This window comes from Chiloscyllium plagiosum, chromosome 2 (genome assembly GCF_004010195.1).
Source record: "Chiloscyllium plagiosum isolate BGI_BamShark_2017 chromosome 2, ASM401019v2, whole genome shotgun sequence".
In the NCBI taxonomy this organism is placed as follows: domain Eukaryota; kingdom Metazoa; phylum Chordata; class Chondrichthyes; order Orectolobiformes; family Hemiscylliidae; genus Chiloscyllium; species Chiloscyllium plagiosum.
Genome location: NC_057711.1, coordinates 101,345,448 through 101,370,671, shown reverse-complemented (window position 1 = coordinate 101,370,671; position 25,224 = coordinate 101,345,448). Strand labels below are relative to the sequence as shown.

Genomic DNA, 25,224 nt, shown 5'->3' with positions numbered 1-25,224 from the left:
TTCTTTCATCCTCCTGTCTCTCTCCCAATTCTCTCTTTTTAACCTCACACTCCCTCCCTTCTTCCCTTTCTCCCTTCCATCTCTGCTTCCTTCTCTCTTCCTCCCTTCCTGCCTCACCCTCTCTCACTCTCTCTCTTCTCAACATCCCTAACCCTTTTGCCTGTCCCTTTCAGTTTCCTCTTTCTATGTCTTTCCCTGTCTCTTCCCCCCCCACCCTTTTGCCACACACTACCATCCTGCCACCCCCTCTAATCAAGGTCCTGAAGGAGACAATATCCTTAATGCGCTTTGTGCATGGGTCGCTTTGATAAACAGCAATTTGAAACAGTTGCATAATTAGCTAATGTATTAATTCCAAATTCTTAAAGATGAACGTGAGATTTATCTTTTACAGGAATATTTTCAGATTATTGTGAAATTTAACTTTAATTTACTTTAGATATGCACACAATAGCTGTTAGTTGGGTTCCTTCCTAGTGCATTCTTCCTATAATCATAAAATCACAGCATTGCGAAAGCACATATGGTATACCTTCTGCAAGAGCAGCTCACCTAGTCCCACTCTCCTATCCTATCCTTGGAGCCTTGAAATTGTTTTCTCTTCATGTGCTTATTCAATTCCCTTTAGAATGCCACGATGGAATCTGCCTGCACCGCAGTCTCAGCAAGTGCATTCCAGATCCTAACCGCCTGCTATGTAAATAGGTTTGCCGTTATGTTACTGTTGGTTCTTTAGCCATTCAGTCTAAATCAGTGTCCTCTAGTTCTCTCTTTGCTTGGGGGAATCAATTTCTCTCCATCTACTCTTGATGGATTTCCTAATATTTTTAAACAGTTCTATCAAATCTCTGCCTTGCCTTCACTGTAAGGAGAACAACTCCAGCAGCTCCAGTCTAATCATGTCACTGAAGTCTCATCACTTTTTTGTCATCCTACAAATTTTAAAGGATGTCCCACATACCTATCATTAATATGCATCAAGAAAAGCAGAGGCCCTATTTCTAGTATTGGAGGCAGTCCAGGGAAGGTTCACTAGTTTGATACCTGGTATAGAGTGATTTTCTTTTGAGCAGAGGCGGAGTAGGTTGAGCTGGTACTCAATGGAGTTTAGAAGAATGAAAGGAGACATAATTGAAACATGAGAGGAGACCTTATTGAAACATAAGATTGTTTAGGCAAGGTTGTTTTCCCTTGTGGGACAGTCTAGGACACAATCTGGGGTCGTTAATTTAAGACAGTGAGAAGGAGAAATGTTTTCTCCAAAGAATAATCTGTGCAATTACTTACCACTGAGAACTGTTGAGGTTGGTTCTTTAAGTATATTAAAGACTGAGATTTTTAATCAGTGAGGAATCGAGGGCTATGGAGATCAGTCAGGCACGTGGAGTTGAGGATTACCAGATTAGCCATAATCTCACTAGTGAAGCAGAGATGAGTGGCCTATTTTAACTCCTTTGTTTTACGGTCTTATGATCTTTTGGAAACCTCACTGTATGTCTTCCTGCAATTTGAAAACACCCATTTACCACCACTGTCTGTTTGCTGTCGCTCAGCTAACTCTGCATTCGTGCTGCAACTATTGCCTCGCTTTCATAGGTTTCAACTTTATAGGGATGCAGTTTATGAAATGTCTTCTGGAAATGCACTTTCACTTTATCAACCTTACCTGTTGCCTCATCAAAAAACTTAAATCAAGCTAGCTTAACACAATTTGTCTTTTATTAATCAATGCTGGCTTTACTTAATTAACTTAGACTTGCATTTGTGGGTGTTAATTTTGTCCTGGAGTACTGTTTCTAAAAACTTGCTAACACAATTATACTGTCCTGCCTGTAATTACTGGGTTATTTCTTTTCTCATCTTGTCTGATTCTCTAACCACCACAATATATGTGGAGGATTAGAAGATGATGCTAGTACCTCTCCAATTTCTATCCTTATTTCCTTCATTTCCCTTACTATGGTCAGATGTATCCATATTGCTCTAACTTGCTGTTTCATGGGAATGTACCTGAACTGTCTTTGATTCCATTATGCCTGAGACAGATCTATTACCACCAAACTGAATTTGACCCTTCTACAGTTTTTAAAAATTCATTACTAGCTGTGCCAACATTTATTGACCATTCCTAATTGCCTTTGAGAAAGTGCTGGTGACCTTCCACCCTGAACTTCTGAAATTCGTTTGGTGTAGGTCAATTCTTGATATCATTTTTATTCCGTATTGCTCCTTACCTTTTCCATTGCCACTCTACTTGACCTACTTCATCCCCAAAACCATATGTAGTCATACTCCTTTTCCATTCAACCAAGACCAAATTACAAAGAATCTGGAAATTACCAATTTAGAATACATAGCGCCCTAAAACCTGCCTTAATGACTTAATCTCTCTTTCTACCATTTTATAAAAAAATTAGATTCCCTACAGTATGGCAACAGGCCCTTCGGCCCAACAAGTCCACATCGACCCTCTGAAGAGTAACCTACCCAGACCCATTCCTCTACCCTATGTTTACCCCTGACTAATACACCTAACACTATGAGCAATTTATCATGGTAAATTCACCTGACCTGTACATCTTTGGATTGTGGGAGGAAACTGGAGCTCCTGGTGCTGATATAGTGTCTTCTGGCAGTTCAAGGAACCTATATTCTACAATCACATCCACACCTATAGAACTAACTGTCTGCTACCCTAGTTATAGCATCTCCTTTGCTTTCCCAGTCTTCCTTCTGTCTGCCTGTGCAGCTGAGCTCCCTGTGCTGCCTGGACCTGGCTCTCGCTGTGGTCTCTGATAAAGTGTTGCCTTAGCAGTTTTCAATACTGGATACCAACAGGACAGTGAGATTCACTCAGGAGACTCCCAAACGATCTGTATGGCCCTCCTTAGCTGTCCAGCAGTAACCAATTCTTTATATGCCTGCATATCCTTAAATTGTGAGTTGACTGCCTCAAGGAATAGGTTATCCTTACAGCTATCAGCTGTGACTGAAGCGTTGAAAACCTTTGAACAGAGAACTTAACTTCTCCGAACTGTTATGAGTTTCAGTTCTGCTGGCTATAACACAACTTTCCTTTTCATCTACTGTTGCCATTTTCAATCAGGAAAGCATTAACAACCACATGAGCAGAAAGAAAACCAGTTATGAATTTTGCCTTCAAGTGCCATTTATAACTTGCATTTATCATGGAAACCTAAGTTATTAAAGTGTGAAGGTTTTCCTGATTTGAAATAAGTAGAATATTTTGCCTTATTGACTGCCATGTTATGTAAAATCATAATGATGAGAAATGTAGATAATATTTGTCATGCTCAGTTGATGTTGAATGAGCGGATTCCCTGAGTTGCAGCTGCATTTCGTTTGAACAGTCCTCAGCAGGAAAGAAAAAAGTTAGCTAGGTTCATACTGCTAATTACTTTCAAATAACCCCTGTTCAAAGGTTTGCCTGTAGAGATATCAACAATAGTGTTCAGTCATCTTGCACAATTAAATTGCCTGGCAACATGCGACTGTCAACGTTTACATATTAAATTGGACTGAGATCAAGTTACTATGGTAGTGGCTACCAAACTGTGTTCCCATCAGGCCCCAGATACCAACAAAAATAGCAACACAGTATTGTTTGGTGTGTAATTATTAAAGATTGTGTATTATAAGTCAACATCCCACACTGTATATATTATGAAAACCCATGTTTTTAAAGGACCTTTGTAAAGTATGCTGTATTTTATTAAATCTACCAGGCCCAATGAGACATGTAGCAATGGATGTTGTGACAGTTTCTCAAAATCTCATTTTGCAGGCTCAGTGGATTTGGTTGAGAAAGGAAATTCACTGTCACCACCATTTCCTTATCTCTGTCTCTCAGGAGAAACCCTCTCTACTTTTCATTTTCCTGCTCAACCTTTTATTCTCGGATTTCTCTCTTTCCAAAAGCTGTTAAGCTGCAGAACAGAAGAACTGAAGGCCACTGTGCAGACTGCATAAAGGAGACTGAAGGGCAGCTAAAGCTGAGAAGCAAAATCAACAGAAAAGTATGAACTGTGGGAAAGTGGGGAGGTGGGGGAATTGTGAGAACTACGATTCAAAGTTGAACATGCTTACAGGAAATCAGGTTTAGCTGTGATTAGAGGATCAGAAAGCTCGGGGTTGGGAGGTGTTGGTGGGCAATGAGTCTCTGTTTGGAAGCTCAGTGGTTGAGGAGAGGTTGAGCTGTTTGAAGTGAGAGGGTGCATCACAAAAAGAGTTGCAATAGAAAGCTTCACAATTCCAGAAAGCCACAAGTTTCCACCGCACAGGTGTTATCTTGCAGTGTGGATAAAACAAACAAAGGAGAAATGTGAGATGATGCAGTTTGGCCAGAAGAAAATTGAAAGACAATACAAAATAGAGGGTGCAATGCTAAAGGGGGTGTTTGTGTACAGATCATTGAAAGTGGCAGGGCAGGGGGAGTGAGCTGTTAATGAAGTGTGCAGTGGTGTCACCTTTATTAATAGGGGTTTAGAATACCACAGCAAGGTGATGTTGAACTTGTACAAGACACTTGTTTGATTTAAGCTGGTGTATTGTGTACAGTTGTGGGTGCCACATTATAGGAAAAGCTACAAATGCATTGGAGAGAGTGCAGAAGTTGAATGACTTGGAGATGTGCACTTGGGAAGGACCAGCAAGGCAAAGGAATAAATGATGAATGGTACGACCCTGGGAAGGACCGAGGATCAGAGGGCCCTTTGTGTACATGTACACCGGTCCCTTCAGGTAATAGGGTAGTTTGCTAAAGTGGTTAAGAAAGCATAAAACATACTTGCCTTTGTTAGTTGAGGCATAGAGTTTACAGACAAGAAGACATATGGGACAGCATAAAACTAAAAGAAATGGCTGAGAAAAATGCAAAAAGCAAAACGGATTCTGCTGAATAGGCAACATACAAAGATCAGCGAAAGGCCACAGAACTGCATTTAAGAGCTACTAAAGGTATTATGAAAGGAAATTTGCAAGGGACATCAAAACCAATGAGAAGAAATGTTACAAAAAGGAAAAATGGGTGGTCAGAAGCAATGTTGGCCCACTAAAGAATGAAAATAGGGACATTGTCAATGCCTATGGGAAAATGGCAGACATGTTGAATAATTATTTTTCCTCAGTACTTACAGTAGAAAAAGAAGGTAGCTTGCCAGAGATCTCGAGGAAATTAACAGTGCAGGTGATTGTGTTTTCATGTGTCTGATCTGACTGTCATTTTGAGTGATACAGGTCATGATGGATAAATGCTAATGAAACGTATTCTGGTCATATTCTTCAATGTTGTAGCTGCATTAATTCAAGAGGCAGAGGGAAGTCTATCACAGTCTTGACTTGTTCTTACTAAATGGTGGAAAAGCATTGGAGAGCCACTTCCCACAGTCCTGCTCTTGCAACTTAGTCAAGGTTAAACTCTGAATTTTGATGGTGGATCGGTCCGCGATGGGCTGAACATCAAGACCATATCCAAGAATCACTGGCATTACTGGTGGATTTTATTTCCTATTCCTAATGCCCTGAAGTGGTAAAAAGTCAAACATTTTGCTAGTATAAAGTATAAGGATACAAAACTCATGCTGCAGCTACCCAAAATCCCGGTTTGACCCTGGAATGCTGTGAGCAGATCTGGGCACCACATAGCAGGAAGGATATATTGACCTTAGACGGATTGTAAGAACAGTAGCTGGACATCAGGAGTCAAGTTATGCAGAGAGATTAGACAAAATTAGGTCTGTTTAATCTAGAATTTTAAAGGTTAACAGGCGTTCTGATCAAAGTCTTGAAGATAATAACAGGAAAAGATAGGATACATCAAGATAAATGATTTCCACTAGTTGTGTATTCTCGAACTAGGGGACATTATCTGAGAATTAGTGCGGACCATTCAACAGAAATGTTAAGAAGCATTCTGCATCCAAAGAGTGGTAGAAGTTTGGAACTCTTTTTCACAAATGACAGTGGATGCCAGATCAGTTTTTAATTTTAGCTCTGAGCTAGGTAAGTCTTTGTTAAGCTGGTTATTAAAGGATATGGGCCAAAGGTAAATATATAGAATTAGGCCCCAGATCAGCCATGATCTCATTCAATAGTGGAACAAGCTTGTGGGACTGAATGGCCTTCTCCTAACCCTTGTTCCTGTGGATCAAGGTGAGGCAGTAAGGTAGCAATTATATCACTGGACTTGTAATCCATAACCCAAAGCTAACATTCAAGGTACGTAGATTCGATTCTTACCATTGCAAATGATGCAATTTGAAATCGGTAGTAGTCTGTCCATGGTGATGATATAAACACCCTCAATTGTAATGAAAAGCTATCTGGTTCACTGATGTCCTACTGGGAAGAAAACCTACTGCTCTTACCTGGTTTGTCCTGTATGTGACTCCAGATCCACAGCAATATATTTGACTTTTTACCAGCTCGGCATTAGGAATAAGAAATAAAACCCACCAGTAATGCCAGTGATTTCTTGTATTTGGTGAATGGAGAAAAGTAAATGTTCAGGTCAGGATGGTTTCTGTCAAGCTTGCAGGTGAATGTGTTTTCATGTGTCTGTTCTGACTGTCATTTTGACTGATACAGGTCATGATGGATAAATGCTCGTGAAATGTATTCTGGTCATATTCTGGTGTTGAGCGTCTTCAATGTTGTAGCTGCATTAATTCAAGAGGCAGAGGGAAGTCTATCACAGTCTTAACTTGTTCTTACTAAATGATGGAAAAGCATTGGCGAGCCACTTCCCACAGTCCTGCTCTTGCAACTTAGCCAAGGTTAATCTCTGAATTTTGATGGTGGATAGGTCCGCAATGGGCTGAACATAAAGACCATATTGGTTGGATTAGGAGAAAGTGAGGACTGCAGGTGCTGGAGGTTAGAGTCGAGAGTGTGGTGCTGGAAAAGTACAATAGGTCAGCATCCGAGGAGCAGGAGAATTGACGTTTCGGGCATAAGTTCTTCATCAGGAGTGAGGCTTGTGGGTTGGGGCTGAGCGATAAATGGGAGGTGAGTGGGGTTGAGGGGAGGTAACTGGGAAAACGATAGGTGGATGAAGGTGAGGGAGAAGGTGACAGGTCAGAGGGGATAGTGATGGATAGGTCCGGAGGGCAGTGCAGGGTTGCAGGCTTGGGACTGGGATAATCTGGGAGGAGGGGAAATGAGGAAGCTGTTGAAATCCACAATATGAGTTGTTCCTCCTCCAGGCGTTGGGTGGTAACGGTTTTGTGGGGGAGGATACCCAGGACCTGCATGCTCTTGACAGAGTGGGGGGTGGGAGTTAAACGTTCAGCCACAGGGCAGTGGGGTTGGTGGGTGCGGGTGTCCGAGAGATGTTCTCTGAAACAATGTGCAAGAAGGCATCCTGTCTCCCTGATGTAAAGGAGACCACACCAGGTGCAATGGATGCAGTAGATTGTCTTTGCAATGTCAATCAACGATATGGTTGGATTATCTTTGGAGATGGTCATTATGTGACATGAATATCACTTGACTGCAATCAGCTGAATCCTGAATGCTGTCCTGATGTTGCTGCATGTGAGTGTGGACTGTTTCATTATCTCAGGGACTGAGAATTGCCAACAACCTGACATCAGATCTTATGGTAGAATGAAGATCATTTGGTGAAGCTACTGAAGATGGATGGGCCTGCACAGTGCACTGAGAAACTCCTGCAGAGAATATTTTATGTGTGTTTGTAAGCAACTAACAGTTACCTCCATTTATTACCTATCCTTCCATTTTCATTGGGTCTATCAATTTTAACATGTATGTACTGACACAATTAATGTACATTTGAAGAAGAAGAAAATGTAAACAGAGACTCAACAACAGTATTGAGGAGAAAATTTGTTGAGTTCCAAGACCGTTTTCAGTTTAGATTGCTCTCAGCTCTGACTCTCTTATACAGTAAAATTTCAGTGTGTGCAAAGGGATATAAGTCTAAAGTGGGGTAGCATGAGAAATTGATTTTCTTTTGGATCCCGATTCAGAACTTCAGTAATAGAGCAAGCTGAATAGATTAAAAGTTTTTTTCTTGCCCCAAACGATATTTCCATCTTATTCTTGCTGGGATGCTATGCTGAAGGGCATAGTTCCTTGTCTTTTGGGAATACCCAAAGATCTACCAATTCCAAACAGGAATTAGAAATTTATTTAACACAATCATTCCTTCAAAACCAAACATCCAGATGGATGATCCTTTAAGCTGTTCACTGAGAAATCTCAGAGGCTTTGTGCTTTTTAAAGCCTGTAGCACTGCTTCAATTTCTTGGATACAGGTGCATGTGCTCACTTGAAATAACTGGCTTAAAAGCTTATTTTCTTTTGTACCCAAGCTATTCTGTGGATTTGGTTTCTTTGTAGATCAATACCTTAATAACCATCTTAGTCACCCTTCAGAACATAGTTGATTTGTTTCCTGAGGAATGGTTTTGCCATTCACCTAATATTAGATGTTTTTAGTAGCCTGCTGAAATCCGTGACCTGCATTTTGACAAGTTACGGTGTAAACCACCCAGAGGACCTTTTTATATACATATGTTGCGGCACTACATTGGGTGTATGTTACATTTTGTGTTTTTTAATAAAAACTGATGTAAATTTAACTGTAAGATATTCAGACATTAACTGAGTTTAATTACTATTTTAACTATCAACAGATTATTAATGAGCATGATTCAAGTTGATTGAACATCTTGAGAAAATCTTTAAGGTTTCAGAAATTCCAACATTGAAATAGTTATTTTCTCTCTTGCTCCTCATGGTTTCATTTAATTTAGACACTAAAAGACTGTTGTATATGCTAATCCAGCTGCATCAGAACACTTCTGTTCTTGAACATGTGCTTGGCAACTCCAGTGTTTCTTTGTGCTTCCTAACATTGTTCCACCAGACCTGTGGTTTCTTGTTTTCTTTCAAAACCAATCCTTTCTAATTTAGGTGTTAAAATATACTGCCTTAAACATGACAAATTCTTGAAACATTTACGACGAAAATATGAATGTTTATTGCAAAGTTGAAGAAAAAGCACAGACTTGCACTAAAATATACCTTTCTCGTTCGCTGGCATGCCCATGCAAATTGCTAATAAGTGAACGTTTCTTAAATGAAGAAAAGAATACTGACAATAGTTAAGCTAAAATTAATCTGGATATGAGGCATTTTGAAAAGTGGTGAACTCTTTTGATTGAGATTTGACTTTACTATGTCTGGTCATTCTTGTTTTTACCACTTCAATTCATTTTTTTATGAATTCCATTATTTTATGAAGCCAGTGCACAGAAGGACTATGTGATTCATGTTTCTACGCAAATTGAACTGTAGCATACACACTAATGATTTCTTTTTGTGCTTTTGCACTGCTCTCAGCATATTAATGTCCTACAAGGTCAGGTTCAGTGTTCAAATGATGAACTGTCAGGCTTGCTGTGGTGTCCGCTCAATCATCCTATTTTGCATCTAATTGAATCAAGAAGTAACTTTTGGGGGCAAACCAAAAGATTCTAACTTCTGTCCAAGTACTGGTCTGTTAACAATTAGAGCAATGTGTTGCAAGCTAGGAGTTCAGAATGCTAAGTTATTTAATCCATTACATACTATACTACAATTTTATGCATGTAAATTATGTTTATTAGTTTTCAGACAAAAGCACATTTTCTTCAATGAGTTGCAGCGTTAATTTATGGGACTTTTCAGACTTATTTTGACCTATCATATTTCTTGTTGCTGATGGTCTGCACATTGCTGCATAAACAACATGTCATTATTTATCACTCTGTTTTATTTATTGACAGATATTTCATTACTTTTGTTATTCTGATTGTTGACCATTCCTTGTCCCTTCTGGCAGCAATCTAGCTGAGAATATTAATGGTTCAATCTATTTAGGTTTTATCTCCATTTCCTGCCAAACCACCATTACCATACCTGCCTAAAAAAAAGCAGCAAAATAACCTTCACTCTCCAACATTGCAAATAACCATTACATTTTGAATGTCCCCTTTCACTCCAAAGTCTTGACATACTTAAAATAGTGGAGTGATTAAAATTGAGAAAACACAGAGGCTAGCATCAGTTAAGTGCAGATATTTCAGAGGGTTGTGCATTTGGAAGATATTACAGAGATGGGGAAACCCAAGGAAAATGAGGGATTCTGAAAACAGGACAAATATTTTGAATTAAGATGTTGCTTGCAGGCATTGGGTTTTAGATGGCTGAAGTTTGCAGATGGAGTAAGATGGGAAGCTCGCCGAAAGAGCATTGGCAGAGTGAAATTTAGATATGACAAAGATATGGATGAGTTACACCAGGGTGATATCAGTCAGTGTTACAGAGGTGGAAACAAGTGATTATAGTGATGGTGAAAGTATTTGAAGGAAGCTCACCTTGCAGTCATATTTGACACCAAGCTTGCACACAGCTGGTTCAGCTTCAAATTGTTGGCAGGTAGATATATAGCTGATGGAAAATTTATGTAGCTGTTCATGAAAATAGAAGAACAGTCATTTTCAATACATCCATGAATAGTAAGCATTACAAGCTAAGGGAGACTACTTGATATAAGGGAAAAAGCCTGTGAAATTGAAAATTAAGTTAAGAATTCTAAAACTGAGACAGTCTGTGTATCCTAATTACCATGCTAAAGCAGAACTTGTTTAATAATAATATTGTCAGTCTTGTTAGCATGTAAAGTGCGAAACAATAATAGTTTTCTCAGGCTTCTATATACCTTATTTTTAACAGTGTAACTCCTGCCAGCATGTTCACCCAGGAAATCAATGCTGTTGGTTTCATCATTGTGCATCAGCACCACACTGGAACTGTCAACCGAAGCTCGAAGTCATGCACACATTGTTACTGCCTCTTCCTCATTGCTCTACCATCTTGTCCCCATAGTGTCCCATTCATTGTTCTGCTCACTGCTTCACTCGCTAATTCACTTACTGGCTTTGGTGTGTATAGGATACGATTTAGCATCTAAAGCTAAACTTTGTAACTACTGCACTATAAACTCTGTCTACACATTTTAAAGAATGGAGAATATGGTTACATCAGTTGCCTCAATGTCGTGAGCAGTTTAAAGAGTGAACAGTTGTGATGTTCACCAAGACTTTGGTATTGTTAGTGAAAAGTTAAATGCAGGGATTACACAGGCACTACAGTTGCATGTGTGGTGTGTACACCCCCTGCAGGTGTGTGGGCAAAAAAAAACAGACTAGTTTTAAATTGGCATAGCTGAGAAGAGGAGGTTCCTTACTTGAAACTGGCCTTTATGTCAAGTATTCACCATCTAATGGTTACTATCTAACAGTGGAAAAAAAAGTTTTATCTTTTGCATACGTTTATACTTGTTATATTGCTACTGATTGGGTTGATATTCCATACAGTGTACGATATTAAGTGGATCCCAATGGAAATGCTTTGTGTAGGTGTTCAGAAGGAGCATGGCCTTTCACGTTAGACTACATAATTTACGGTCTGACCCTCATCATATGCTTTATTTCGCACAAAATATGATTGTTCCTTCCACAATATCCATAAGTAACATTTTCTAGCAACAGTCAATGAATAATGACCAGGAACAGAGACATATTTCATTTCTTCCAATTGAACTTAGCATTTGAGCCCAACCATGATTAACTGTCATTGCTCAGCTAAGACCCACATTGTCACTTATGCAGTTTAAACTAATATAACAACATTATGGTACCTTTCCAGCCTGTCTGGTTCAGCAGTGTACCATACTCTAAATTTTGATACAGGAAGCTACAGTCCCATATTTAGGGATGGTGACTCAGTAGCTCAGATTTTCAAAAAACTGGTATTGCCATCTTTAGGACCCCAAACTCAGGCTCTCTTCGGGACTTCAGTTCAAACTTTAGGGCACAGGGAGAATCTGCATGATCTCATAGTGCTCGGAGGAACCACATTCCCAGAATTCCCATTGTCAATCATTCTGCTGTGTATATTGTACTCCATAACCATTTCTTTAATTGTGAAAATTAATGCTTGACAGAAGAAATGCTGTATTTCTAACATCCAATCATATCTGAATGGATAACATAATCAAATCTTCTACTTAAAATAAGTATTTGTGACTTGGATATGCTTGAATTTGGTGAGAATGCTTTTCTATTCTTGGAATAAAATTAATAGTTTAACTTTGAGAAGATGGTAGTAAGCCCCTTCTTGAATTACTATAGTCCATCTAACGCAAAGCTTGGCTAAGGATGCAGCTAAATTTGGAGCACACTACCTCAGTAGTACCGCCAGATGTAGTCAGGGCCCATAAGCTTTGTTGTATCAAGGAGAGATCAAAGGATATTGGTCTAAAGGAAGAATGCTACCTTATTCACCTCCCAATCACCGCCACCTCTGACAAATTCAGCACAGACTGAGAATTGAGGCTCAAGTTCTCTGGTCTGCTTGAGTGCCATACTAACAGGTGCACTATATCCGGTACTCAGCCATCTCTAACTTAGAGGTAGAGACTTCCTTGGAGGGTTGCAGACAATGGATAATTGCTCAATATAAAATATCAACTTCCTGAGTGATTATTGCATAGTCAGTGTGATGGAGTTTCACATGATGTCGATGTAGATCTTCCATTGTACTTCAGATCTCTGACTGTCTCAGCCAGACAGTTGGACTTTATGTCCGCCAAACATGCGTTGATATCCCGAGGGCCAGGCATTAATTTCAATCGATGATGCAAGAGAATTTTGAAAACTGTATTTCTGAAGCATTTGTGATTTAAAATGCCTGTATTTCTTCTCCCACTGTTGTTGACAATTGGATATGAGAGTTGATAATCATGGGGACTGTGCGACTGCTCTGCTTCCCTAAATTTTTGGCTGTACAATGCTTTGAGACACCTTGAGATTGTGAAAGCTGTTAGAAAAGGTGTTCTAAATACAAGTTTATTCTTCTGCTTTCTAAATGGCAAATGTTTTAAACTGTATATTCCTCCTGTACAAATAAACTGTGTTCTGAAGGGTAACTAAGGCATTTGTTAAAGTTTTGATCTTCACACTTATAAAATCCACAGAATGGCTTGGTTACAAAGCAAACAAACTTTTAAGCCAGTTATTTCAAGTGAGCACATACACCTATTTTCTACTGTACTGAGACTAATTTTCATTAACTAACTGAAAAAAATTAGTGTATGGTACATTACTGAACCAGACAGGCTGGAAAGGTACCATAATGTTGTTATATTAGTTTAAACTGCATAAGTGACAATGTGGGTCTTAGCTGAGCAATGACAGTTAATCATGGTTGGGCTCAATTGCTAAGTTCACTTGGAAGAAATGAAATATGTTTCTGTTCCTGGTCATTATTCATTGACTGTTGCTAGAAAATGTTACTTATGGATGTAGTGGAAGGAACAATCATATTTTGTAATAGTCAAATAAGCTGACTCCATTAGGAGAAAAGCAGAGAATAGAGTTAGGTAAATAAATCACTAATTTGACAAGTTGTCGTTAATTCTTCTGGTTACATTTTATTCAAGGATACGAGTTAAAATCAACATTTTTTTGCATGTTGCTGAGTATGCTCGCTGTGTTAGTTTATTTTTGTATGGTGACCAAAACAAAACTTCATAGCATAGTGTTGAAGTTTATGGATGCAAGGTCTGTATTCAAATGTAAAATATGTGACAGCTGAAACTTGCAAGATCTTTAATTCTCTACTTGCACCATTTGGGTGTATCATCATTGCAAGAATTGCAGTAATTCATAAAGTTGGCTCACCATTACATCTTCTCAGGGCAACTAGGGATAGCCACTAATTGAGGACTTGCCTACATCATCCATATTTTAAGGGCAGTTTTCAAACAAACGTGTGATCATCAAACTTGACTGAATAAAGTTGTTCCACCGTAGCAACAATCCTAGGATGGTGGGATCCAGAAGATCTTTGTGTGTGTGAGGTTACCCCTTTGTGTATTATACTTTGTGTTGTTCACCAGTATTATTGTGTAAAGCTGACGGGTGGCATTTGATGTCTACAAGTGTGTGGAAATTCAGAAGTTGCTGTCAGTGGTAAAAATCACTTCACAGAGTTCACGGATGTATTTTGCATACAGTTGCTAATTGCCGTAAATTTCAGCTTTGTCGTCATATTGTCCTTGTGAGAAAAACTAAAATTTAAAGTATTATTGAACTGAGTTTTTAATCAATATATTAATTCATTATTACTGATCATCTCTAGCCATGAAAAATTATTTTCTAGGTATGGAAAATCATTCTGTGATTACAGTAAATATTTATTTTCTTTTATCAAGTTTGTTTGACATCACAGTCCGTGTCTCTGTCCCATTTTTTTATTGCTATCTGTAAAGTGATTCAGAAAATGGTAATGGATGGTAATCAATGCTTTTTAATTCCTGGTTGGCTGCCTGTAAAAATTCCTCAAGCTGGCTGTTGTTCGGGCAGAAAAACAGGTGAAGAACCTTTAAGTCATTGTGGGCATCTCAGCCCAGGACAAGGCTAACCTTTGCCTCGGTTCACAAAATCCAGGTTATAGAACAATGGCACGTATGCCCTAGATGTAACATAGTTTCTGTTCAGTCAAGTGTGAAATCTGTAATAAAATGGATAAGTGACGATTCATAGAAGAAATGTGCTGTGAATGGATCTAAAAGAACAAAAAGCAGACAGGTCCAACAAATTATTTATGCAACGTATTATTTGAACAAGGAAAATAATCATAATCTCTGGGCTTACTGAATCAAGTATATATATCTGACTGTATATTTCTTTGAAATGTAATTCTTTGCTATGAGTTACTAGAATAGCCTTTTCAAGCAGTTAACCTAAAATGCATTTGCATTCTTAAATTGCAACCTTAAGGATTTTTTATATATAAAAGCAAATTTAAGTGAATATTAATGCATTGTACTGATCAGTGAATGGATTGATTCATAAGATTAGAGGGGATAAAATTAAAATTGTTAATCAGTAATATGTGAAGTTAAATTCAAATTTGTGAAATGTGAAAAGCTTGGAATGTACAGATAACATTGAAGCAAGGTTGGGGGAAATGATTAATACAAAGCAATAGTAGCATAGTTTGGCAGGGTGTTGGAGTCCCAGTGCACTTTGTGAGAGTCATTCCCATCAGTTGCGTGAAACATTCTAATCTTACTAAATCATTGTGTGGAAGCATAGAAAAGCTCTGTGACACCGTGTCTCCACTTCCCTACCTGGATTGGCAAGCAAGCAAAAAGAGAAAAGAGAACTTCGAAACAGATTCAGAAATTGCAAAGGGATCTTGTTCAAAAGTGTCAATGTGCTGAAACATGGCAGGTGGAGTTCAGTCTGGATAAATGCGAGGTATTGCATTTTGATACAACAAACCAATTACTGGTCGGGCTTTGGGTAGTCTTTTGGAACAGAGGGACCTTGGGGTGCAGATGCATAATTCTTTGAAGTTTGCATCACATATAGACATATAGTGGGCGGCACAGTGGCATTGTGGTTAGCACTGCTGCCTCACAGTGCCAGAGACCCGGGTTCAATTCCCGCGTCTGGCAACTGCCTGTGTGGAGTTTGCACATTCTCCCTGTGTCTGCATGGGTTTCCTCCAGGTGCTCCGGTTTCCTCCCACAGTCCAAAAATGTGCAGGTCAGGTGAATTGGGCATGCTAAATTGCCCGTAGTGTTAGGGGCAGGGGTAAATGTGGGGGAATGGGTCTGGATGGATTGCGCTTCGGCAGGTCGGTGTGGACTTGTTGGGCCAAAGGGCCTATTTCCACACTGTAAGTAATCTAACCTAATAGACGGGGTGGTTAAAAGGCATTTGGCACGCTTGCCTTCATTGCTCAGTCCTTTGAGTATAGGAGTTGTGAAGTCATGTTGAGGTTGTACAGGACATTGGTGAGGCCTATTCTGGAATACTATGTCCAGTTCTGGTCACCCAGTTATAGGAAGGATATTACTAAGCTGGAAAGGGTTCAGAAGAGATTGACCAGGATGTTGCTGGGTATGGAAGGTTTGAGTAGGAGGTTGAGAGGCGACCTGATAGAAGTTTATAAAATAATGAGAGGAATAGATAGAGTTATTGGTAGTTGTCTTTTCCCTATGGGGTCAATTTTTTAACATGAGAGGAAAGAGGTTAAATAAAGACGTGAGAGGCAAACCTTTTACACAGAGGGTGGAATGAACTTTCTGAGGAAGTGGTGGATGTGAGTACAATAACAACTTTTAAAAGACATTTAGATAGGTACATGAATAAAAACAATTTGGAGGGATATGGACCAGGAGCAGCAGCAATCATTGGAAGCAATGATTAATTTTGTCTTCTGTGTTTGCCTTCTTCCAAAGTACTACGTGATATTGAGGACTGCAGATGTTGGAGAAGTAAGAGGTGATAAAGCACAGCAGGTCAGCTAGCATCTGAAGAGCAAGAGAGTCAATGTTTTGGGTCCTGATGAAGGATTAAGCTTGAAACATTGACTTGCTTGCTCCTCAGATGCTGTCTGACCTGCTGTTCTTTTTCTAGGACCACACTTTACTTAGATTACTTACAGTGTGGAAACAGGCCCTTCGGCCCACAAGTCCACACCGACCCGCCGAAGCGCAATCCATCCAGACCCATTCCCCCACATTTACCCCTGCCCCTAACACTACGGGCAATTTAGCATGGCCAGTTCACCTAACCTGCACATTTTTGGATTGTGGGAGGAAACCGGAGCACCCGGAGGAAACCCACGAAGACACGGGGAGAATGTGCAAACTCCACACAGACAGTCGCCGAGGCGGGAATTGTATCCTGGTCTCTGGCGCTGTGAGGCAGCAGTGCTAACCACTGAGCCATCGACTCTTCTTCCAAAGTACAGAAATTTTCCAAGTTTATTTAGTAGTAAGATGAAATGGTGTCTTCAGGTGAAGTGAAATTAGAGGGTGAGAGACAATTAACCCAAGCAAAGGAGGAGGGCTGACAAATGTGGGATGGTAAGGGAAAGTTGGGGGATAAGGGCCAAGTGAGAAGTACATTGGGGAAAACTTAAGAGTGAGGGATAGGGAAGGTATCCAAGTGATATGAAATAAAGAAGAATGCATCAATGGAGGGTGGACATGAAGTACCTTATTAATGTGGAAGTGGAGGCAAGCAGATAACTTTAAGTGTTAGAGGTTCTGGTTGCATGAAATTGGAGAGGACCTGAGCAGATTTAAGCATTTTTCTGCAGACATTGCAGTTGCAATATTGCTGCCAGCCTCCCAGACCCAGGCCCCCCAATTTACTTGTTGTATGGTGAATGCTATGAGCATGCTAAAGAATGTAGTATGTATAAAATAACAGCCAAATGTGTCTCTTTGGTGAATGGTTGACAACAATATGATTTCTATTGCTGTACCCTGTAGACGCTTCCCTTCCAAAATTAACATTGTTTGGCTGTGTGCACGGGAGCTAACAATTCAGTAATAGGACAGTATTGTTCCATTTCCTTTATGAAAGGTGAGAGGAATAGGAGGGGACATTCCGAAATGCAGTCTGTTGCAATATACTGGGCGATCCTCTCGAAAACGTTTACTTGTGGTAAGAAGGTGTGCTGCCATGCCAACACTCAGCAATATATACCATGTATAAAATGCACTGCAGAAATTCACCAAGGCTCCTTAGACTGGGCCTTCCAAAACCATGACCACTTCCATCTGGAAGCACAAGGGCAGCAGATACATGACTAACCCCCTGCAAGATTCCATTCTAAGCCAGTCTTTATCCTGATTTGAAAATATATCACCATTCCTTCAGTGCATCTGAGTCAGAAAGTGATGAAGTAAACATTGCTAATGCAGCAACTGTTTTTTTGATTTGAGATTAAGCCAAATCGAGATTATGTTGGAAAGAATAGGTAATTATTGTCCTGCCTAGTGGGGAAATGTAGGTTATTTGTTGTTGATTCCTCACACCTAAAGCATTATTCGTGTTCACTGGATTTTTTAAATAAACATTTTGATATGGCCAAAGCTTGATAATGCTGTGCATAAAATTCTGATCTGCATTTGTTCAAAATGTTCTTTTTCAGACATACCATTCTGAGAATGCTAATATTCAACTATCACTGTTGCCTGCACTGAGACTTGTAGATGGTTAGTTTAATTTGAACATACAATTCTAACATATATACAAAAGAATATCTAGTACAACTGTGTGTTTTGTTACATAGTAAAAATACAGCCCTACATAGTGTTGGCATTTCCCTAAATAATATATATTATTTCTATTTGTAAACTATGTAGATCCATATTTTGTATTCATAATGATTTTCAAATTGCCTGTTCTTTACAGGTTTTTTTGAATGTAGTAAACATAATTTGCACTTGGCATGCAGTGAGACAAGGGGTCCTTTATTAAAAATAGTTAGAGGCAAAGCAATTTTTTTTCAAAATCTAGTTTTCATCAATAATTGTGCAAAGACTTTGTAAATTTTCAAAGATTTGGCAATTTATGTTTGACAAAATGCCATAAGATAGATCTTGTAGTCAGGTTTTGAAGAGGCAAATGTTAATATAGCATTTGATTTCTGATTAGAACCAAAAGATTAAAAGAGAACTATAGCACAGGTACTGGTCCTTTGGTTCTCCAAGCCTGTGCCAATCATCACGCCCTAACTAAACCGAAAAACAAACCTTCTGCTCTTATTCATTCTGTATCCCTCTATTCCCTCCCTATTCACGTAACCATACAGATGCCTGTTAAATGTCATCAAAGTGCCCACTTCCACCACTTCTTCTGGTAGTGTGTTCCAGGGTCCTACCACTCTCTGCACAAAAAAACCTCCCTCGCACATCTCCCTTAAAAGTTCCCCCTCTCACCTTGAACCGGTGCCCCCTTGTAATTGAAACTTCAATCCTGGGGAAAAAAAGCCTCCGACTATCTACCCTATCTATACCTCTCATAATTTCATAGACATCTATTAATTCTCCTCTGAGCAGCCATCTTTCCAGTAAAAACAGTCCTCGTATTTTTAGCCTTTCCTCGGAACCAATGCCCTTGAGGCCAGGAAACATCCTTGTGAACCTTCTCTACACTCTCTCCAAAACTTCCACATTCTTCTGGTAGTGTGGCGATCAAAACCACACATAATAATCCAAGTGCTGCCCAACAAGGGTTTTATATAGCTGCAGCATGGTTTGGCAGCTCTTGTACTGCATGCCCTGGCCGATGAAGGCAAGCATTCCATATACCTTCATAATCACCTTGGCCACCTGTGTTACCACTTTTAGGGAACTGTAGACCTGCACGCCCAGACCCAGCTGAATGTTAATGTTCTTAAGGGTTCTGCTGTTTACACTATAATGAGACATTGATTATCTGTCCTGGCTCATTCTCCAATACCAAGTCTAGAACGGCCTCTTCTCTGGATGGATTGTCAACATACTGTCTCAAAAAGCCCTCCTGGACACATCTAACAAATTACTGTCCATCTGAGCCCCTGGCTGTAAGCAAGTGCCAGTCAATAAGACAAAAATTGAAGTCACCCACTACACCTACCCTGTTTTTTTCACACCTTTCCAGTATCTGACTACATATCTGCTCCTCTGTCTCTTGTGAACTGTTGGGAGGTCCGTAGAAAACTCCCAATATTGTGATTTCCTATACCATAGCTCCACCCATAATTCCTCACTGCAAGATCCCTCTAATGCATCCTCCTTCAACACAGCAATGCAACTCCCCACCCCTTTTGTTTCTCTTTCTGTCCCACCTAAAACCGCGATATCCTGGATTGTTAAGCTGCCTATCCCTCCTTGAACCATGTCTCCGGAACAACAATAACATCATAATTCTGTGCAGTAATCCATGCTCTTAGTTCATCTGTCTTACTTGTTATACTTCTTGCACTGAAATAAATGCACTCCAGACCTCCAGTCCCTCTGAGCCCCACGGCTTCCCTCTGCCTCATCATATTCTGTGCTATGCATATCTTAGTCTCACTTTTCTCCCCTATCCCTGCACTTACTGGCCTGTTGTTCTATTTCTCATAAGTAGGATTTTGCAAACCAAATGTTTGTAGAATGCTGTGGGGTATTTTCAACAGTACTTAAAATTATGTATTGAGCAATAAAAGCAAAACTAATTCTGGTAAATAAGTCATCCCATGTAAATGCAATTGCTACTGCTCTGATCCTGTAAGCAGCGGTGCAGTGATGTCGAAAAGTAGTGGTTGACTTCTATCCACAGCACAGCTCATATCTTTTGTCCTTGTTTTCATTTGTGTAATTGTCTAAACTCGTCAAGTTATTTTCACACACTGATTCTTGACATTAATATACATTATTTAGTATTTCATGTCACCATTGCTTTCTACTTCATATGAAAATTATGACCTACATGATGTGTATTTTTAAAATTAAAATATTAATTGTAATTTTTAGTTATGTTGGAAGTAAGTTTTTTTTTAAATGAACCGAATGTTCTATGATCATAATTTCACAACTATGATTACATAATTACACCATTATTTGTTATTTGTTATTCTCAGAAAAGCTTTTGCAGCTGGTAAAGTTAAAGGTTTGTTTCATATTCCAGGACTACAGACACTAAATGAGTATTTTGCATCAGTGTTTACTGTGGAGAAGGACATGGGAAGATATAGAATATGGGGAAATAGATGGTGACATCTTGAAAAATGTCCATATTACAGAGGAGGTGGTGCTGGAGGTCCTAAAACACACAAAGGTGGGTCCCTAGGATGGTCAGGTGTACCCTGAAACTCTATGGGGAGCTAGGGAAGTGATTGCTAGGCCCTTTGGTGAGATATTTGTATCATTGATAGTCACAGGTGAGGTGCTGGAAGACTGGAGGTTGGCTAACGTAGTGCCAGTATCTAAGAAAGATAGTAAGGAAAAGCCAGAACACTATAGACCTAACATCGGTAGCTTGACGTCGGTCATGGGCAAGCTGTTGGACAGAATCCTGAGGGACAGGATTTACATGTATTTGGAAGGGCAAGGACTGGTTAGGAATAGTCAGTATGGCTTTGTGCGTGGGAAATCATGTCTCACTAACTTGATTGAGTTGTTTGAAGAAGCAACAAAGAGAATTGATGAGGGCAGAGCAGTGGACGTGATCTATATGGACTTCAGTAAGACATTCGACAAGGTTCCTCATGGTAGAGTGTTTAGCAAGGTTAGATCTCATGGAATACAGAGAGAACTAGCCATTTGGATACAGAACTGGCTCAAAGGCAGAAGACAGAGTATGGTGGTAGAGGGTTGTTTTTCAGACTGGAGGCTTGTGATCAGTGGAGTGCCACAAGGGTCAGTGCTGAGTCCACTGCTTTTTGTCATTTGTATGGGTCTGCTTCCATGCTGTACATCTCTGACTCGATGACTATTTGGGTGTGAATATAGGAGGTTTAGTTAGTACGTTTGCAGATGACACCAAAATTGGAGGTGTAGTGGACAGCAGAGTACAATGGGATCTTGATCACATGGGCCAATGGGCCGAGGAGTGGAAGATGGAATTTAATTTAAATTAAATGTGAGGTGCTGCATTTTAGAAAGGCAAATCAGGGCAGGACTTATACACTTAATAGTGAGGTCCTGGGGAGTGTTGCTGAAGAAAGAGACTTTGGATTGCAGGTTCATAGTTCTTTGAAAGTGGAGTCGCAGGTGGACAGGATAGTGAAGAAGGCGTTTGGTATGCTTTCCTTTATTGGTCAGAGTATTGAGTACAGGAGTTGGCAGGTCATGTTACGGCTGTGCAGGACATTGGTTAGGCCACTGTTGGAATATTGTGTGCAATTCTGGTCTACCTTATATCTGAAGGATGTGGTGAAACTTGAAAACTTCAGAAAAGGTTTACAAGGATGTTGCCAAGGTTGGAGTGTTTGAGCTGTAGAGAGAGGATGAATAGGCTGGGCCGTTTTCCCTGGAGGTTCAGAGGCTGAGAGGTGAACTTATGTAAGTTAATAGAATAATAAGGAGTGTGGATGGAGTAAATAGACAGGTTTTTTTTCCAAGGTGGGGTGAGTCCAGAACCAGAAGGCATAGGTTTGGAGTGAGAGGAGAAAAAATTTAAAAGGGACCTCGGGCAACTTTTTCACACAAAGGGTAGTGCATGTATGGAATGTGCTGCAAGAGGAAGTTGTGGAGGCTGGTACAATTACAACATTTAAAAGACATCTGGATGGGTATATGAATAGGAAAGGTGGAGAGGGGTATGGACCAAGTAGTGGCAAATAGGACTACATTAGATTAGGATATCTAGTCGTTATGGACGAACTGGACTGAAGGCTTTGTTTCCATACTGTACATCTCTATGACTGTAGTAGTCAGAATTAAGCAATAAATAAATAAAATATCAAAGAAAATAATTTGACAGCTACTTTATTCTCCTCACATTCTGCTTTGTACCTTCCCACTTGGAGTGTGCAATGTGCTTGGGGTTGTCTGATGGGCAGAATAGGAAGACCACATAGCATTTATATAATCTGAAAAAGCTAATAATCAAGGATACAGATGCATACATCATTAAACTAAGGATTCACAACAATAAAACCATTTTAAAAATGACACATTGGTGTTTGTTTATACTGAGACAGATTTGAAAAAAAGAGAGAAGTTATCGTAAATTTGTATGGTACCTTGGTTTAAATCATACTTGGAAAACCAGGCGCGGTCATTGTTATCATATTACAGAAGGGTATCAAGTCTCGAAAGAAAGTGCCAGAAGTATTCACCTAAATGATAGCAGAATGGAAAGCATACAATTGCCAGACTCGAGAAAAGAGGAAGTTGAGAAATGATCTTGATGCATGGTCTTTAATAAAAGGGCTTGATAAGTTTGGTACAGAGAAAATGTTTATACTTACGCAGAGCCCAAAACTAAATGGAATTCAGAAGAAACTATTTCACTCAAAGGATGGTTGAGAATTTGGAATGTGCTTCCATAGGGTATTTAGAGTGAATATCATTGATGCATTGAGACACTAATTGAACACATGATGGAGAAAGGACTAGGGAAAAAGAAAGTGCTGTGATAGTTAAATGAAGAGGAATGGGAGGACACTTATGGAGCGCACATGCCAGCACATAGATTGAATGAAATCTTTCAGCACTGTGGTTTATAAATAAGAGTAGTCTTTTTTAAAAAATAGACTTTAGAATGTAGAAAAGTGCCTTCTCAGAGGTATTAAGGAACTTAATAGTTTAGTTATTATTTTGAACTTAGTAATTTTGTTCCAATTCTGTGCTGATATCTTTAGAAAGTAAAGGGTAATGTGATCCAGGTGTTTGGATTGCGAAGAATTCAGTGGCATAGAGAAAAAATGTTTTCTTTGGGGGAAGGAAAACTAAAAATGTAAAATAAATTTTTTGTTGCACCCTAATAATGCTTGGACAATTAAATAATTTTTATTTTCCCAGAAAAATTTGAGCTGTTAGATTTCAAAATAATAATAAACATTGTTATTCCCTCCTCTTTTCTCTCTCCCCTCCTGAAGGATCCGATTACTTTATCGTTCATGGGATGTGAGCACTACTAACAACTGATCCTTAATTACTTTTGAGAAATTAGTCATGACCCAGCTCCTTGAGCTAATTCAATTCACAGTGCTGTTAGGAAGGGAACTTGACCCAGTGACAAGAAAAGAATAGAAATATAGTTCTAAATAAGATTGCTGTGCGGCTTTGATGGAAACTTGCAGGTGTTCCTGTGTTTGCTGCCTTTACAGAGAATCTTTTTGAAGCAGTGAGTGTGCTGATGGTGGGGTCAGAAGTGAATAGGACCTCCATTTGGGGCGGGGATGTCTGGCCACACAAATCAAGCAGTTACCAATGAGCTGTGCATAGTTAGTGACAAAACCAATATGTGGCAGATGCAGGCACAAGTCACCAAATCTGCCATTGCCTCAAGGTGGTCAAAGGTTCACGCACCTTATATAAATGGCATCCAGTTGGATATGCTCTTGCTTTGCAGTATGATTCTGCCAGTCTTAGAATCATAAAAATGTACAGCATGGAAACAGACCCTTCTGTCCAACTTGTCCTTGCAAACCAGATATCCTTAATTAATCTAGTCCCATTTGCCAGTACTTGGCCCATATCCCTCTAAATCCTTCCTATTCATATAACCATCCAGAATGCCTTTTAAATGTTGTAATTGTAGCAGACTCCCAACGCTTCCTCTGGCAGCTCATTCCGTACACGCAGCTCCTTAGGTCCCTTTTAAATCTTTCCCCTCTCACCTTAAACCTATCCCGTCTAGTTCTGGATTCCCCCCCCCCAACCCAGGGAATTTTAACTTACATTGCTACCATCTCCATCCCAATTGCCACACTTTGATTCTGGAGCTGCATCCTAAATGCTCTCATTCCCTGTTGCTATGGCCTGTGGTGCCACCATTTTGCACCCTTGCTCAGACATCTTTGATATTCATTTTTTTCATAATTACCCTTACCCCTTCATCTGAACATTTCTTCTTCCATAACCATAGGTATGTCAGGAATAAAAGAATGACGAGGGTTAAATTAGGGCCAATCAAGGATAATAGTGGGAAGTTGTGTGTGGAGTCCGAGGAGATAGGGGAAGCACTAAATAAATATTTTTCGACAGTGTTCACTATAGAAAATGAAAATGTTGGCGAGGAAGATACAGAGATACTTGCATCCAGACTAGAAGACATTGAGGTTCACAAGGAAGAGCTATTAGAAATACTGCAGAGTGTGAAAATAGAGAAGTCCCCTGGGCCGGATGGGATCTATCCTTGGATCCTCTGGGAAGCAAGGGAAGAGATTGCCAAGCCTATGGCATTGATCTTCAAATCATTATTGTCTACAGGAATAGTGCCTGAGGACTGGAGGATAGCAAATGTGGTTCCCTTGTTCAAAAAGGGTAGTAGAGACAACCCTGGTAATTACAGATCGGTGAGTCTCACTTCAGTTGTTGGTAAAGTGTTGGAAAAGGTTATAAGAGATAGGATTTATAACCATCTAGAAAAGAATAATCTGATCAGGGACAGTCAGCATGGTTTTGTGAAGGGTAGGTCGTGCCTAACGAATCTTATTGAATTTTTTGACAAAATGACCAAACAAGTAGATGAGAGTAAACCGGTTGATGTGGTGTATATGGATTTCAGCAAGGCATTCGATAAGGTTCCCCACAGTGGGCTATTATACAAAATGTGGAGGAATGGGATTGTGGGAGACATAGCAGTTTGGATCAGTAATTGGCTTGATGAAAGAAAACAGAGGGTT

General features: G+C 39.6%; 1 protein-coding gene across 4 annotated transcripts in view; it reads left to right on the top strand.

Annotated features, from left to right (window-relative positions):
• Positions 1–25,224, top strand: part of LOC122562270 (lysine-specific demethylase 4C-like) — a 437,697-nt gene that overhangs the window by 312,600 nt on the left and 99,873 nt on the right. Inside the window, exon 19 of one of the 4 annotated variants that reach the window (XM_043715074.1) lies at positions 7,583–8,177. The exons of the other annotated variants lie outside the window; for them this stretch is intronic. Within the exon in view, the coding sequence (XP_043571009.1) occupies positions 7,583–7,630 (48 nt within the window). The 3' untranslated portion in view covers positions 7,631–8,177. Of the gene's footprint in view, positions 1–7,582; positions 8,178–25,224 lie in introns of those variants that run through there. 4 annotated transcript variants of the gene reach the window in all.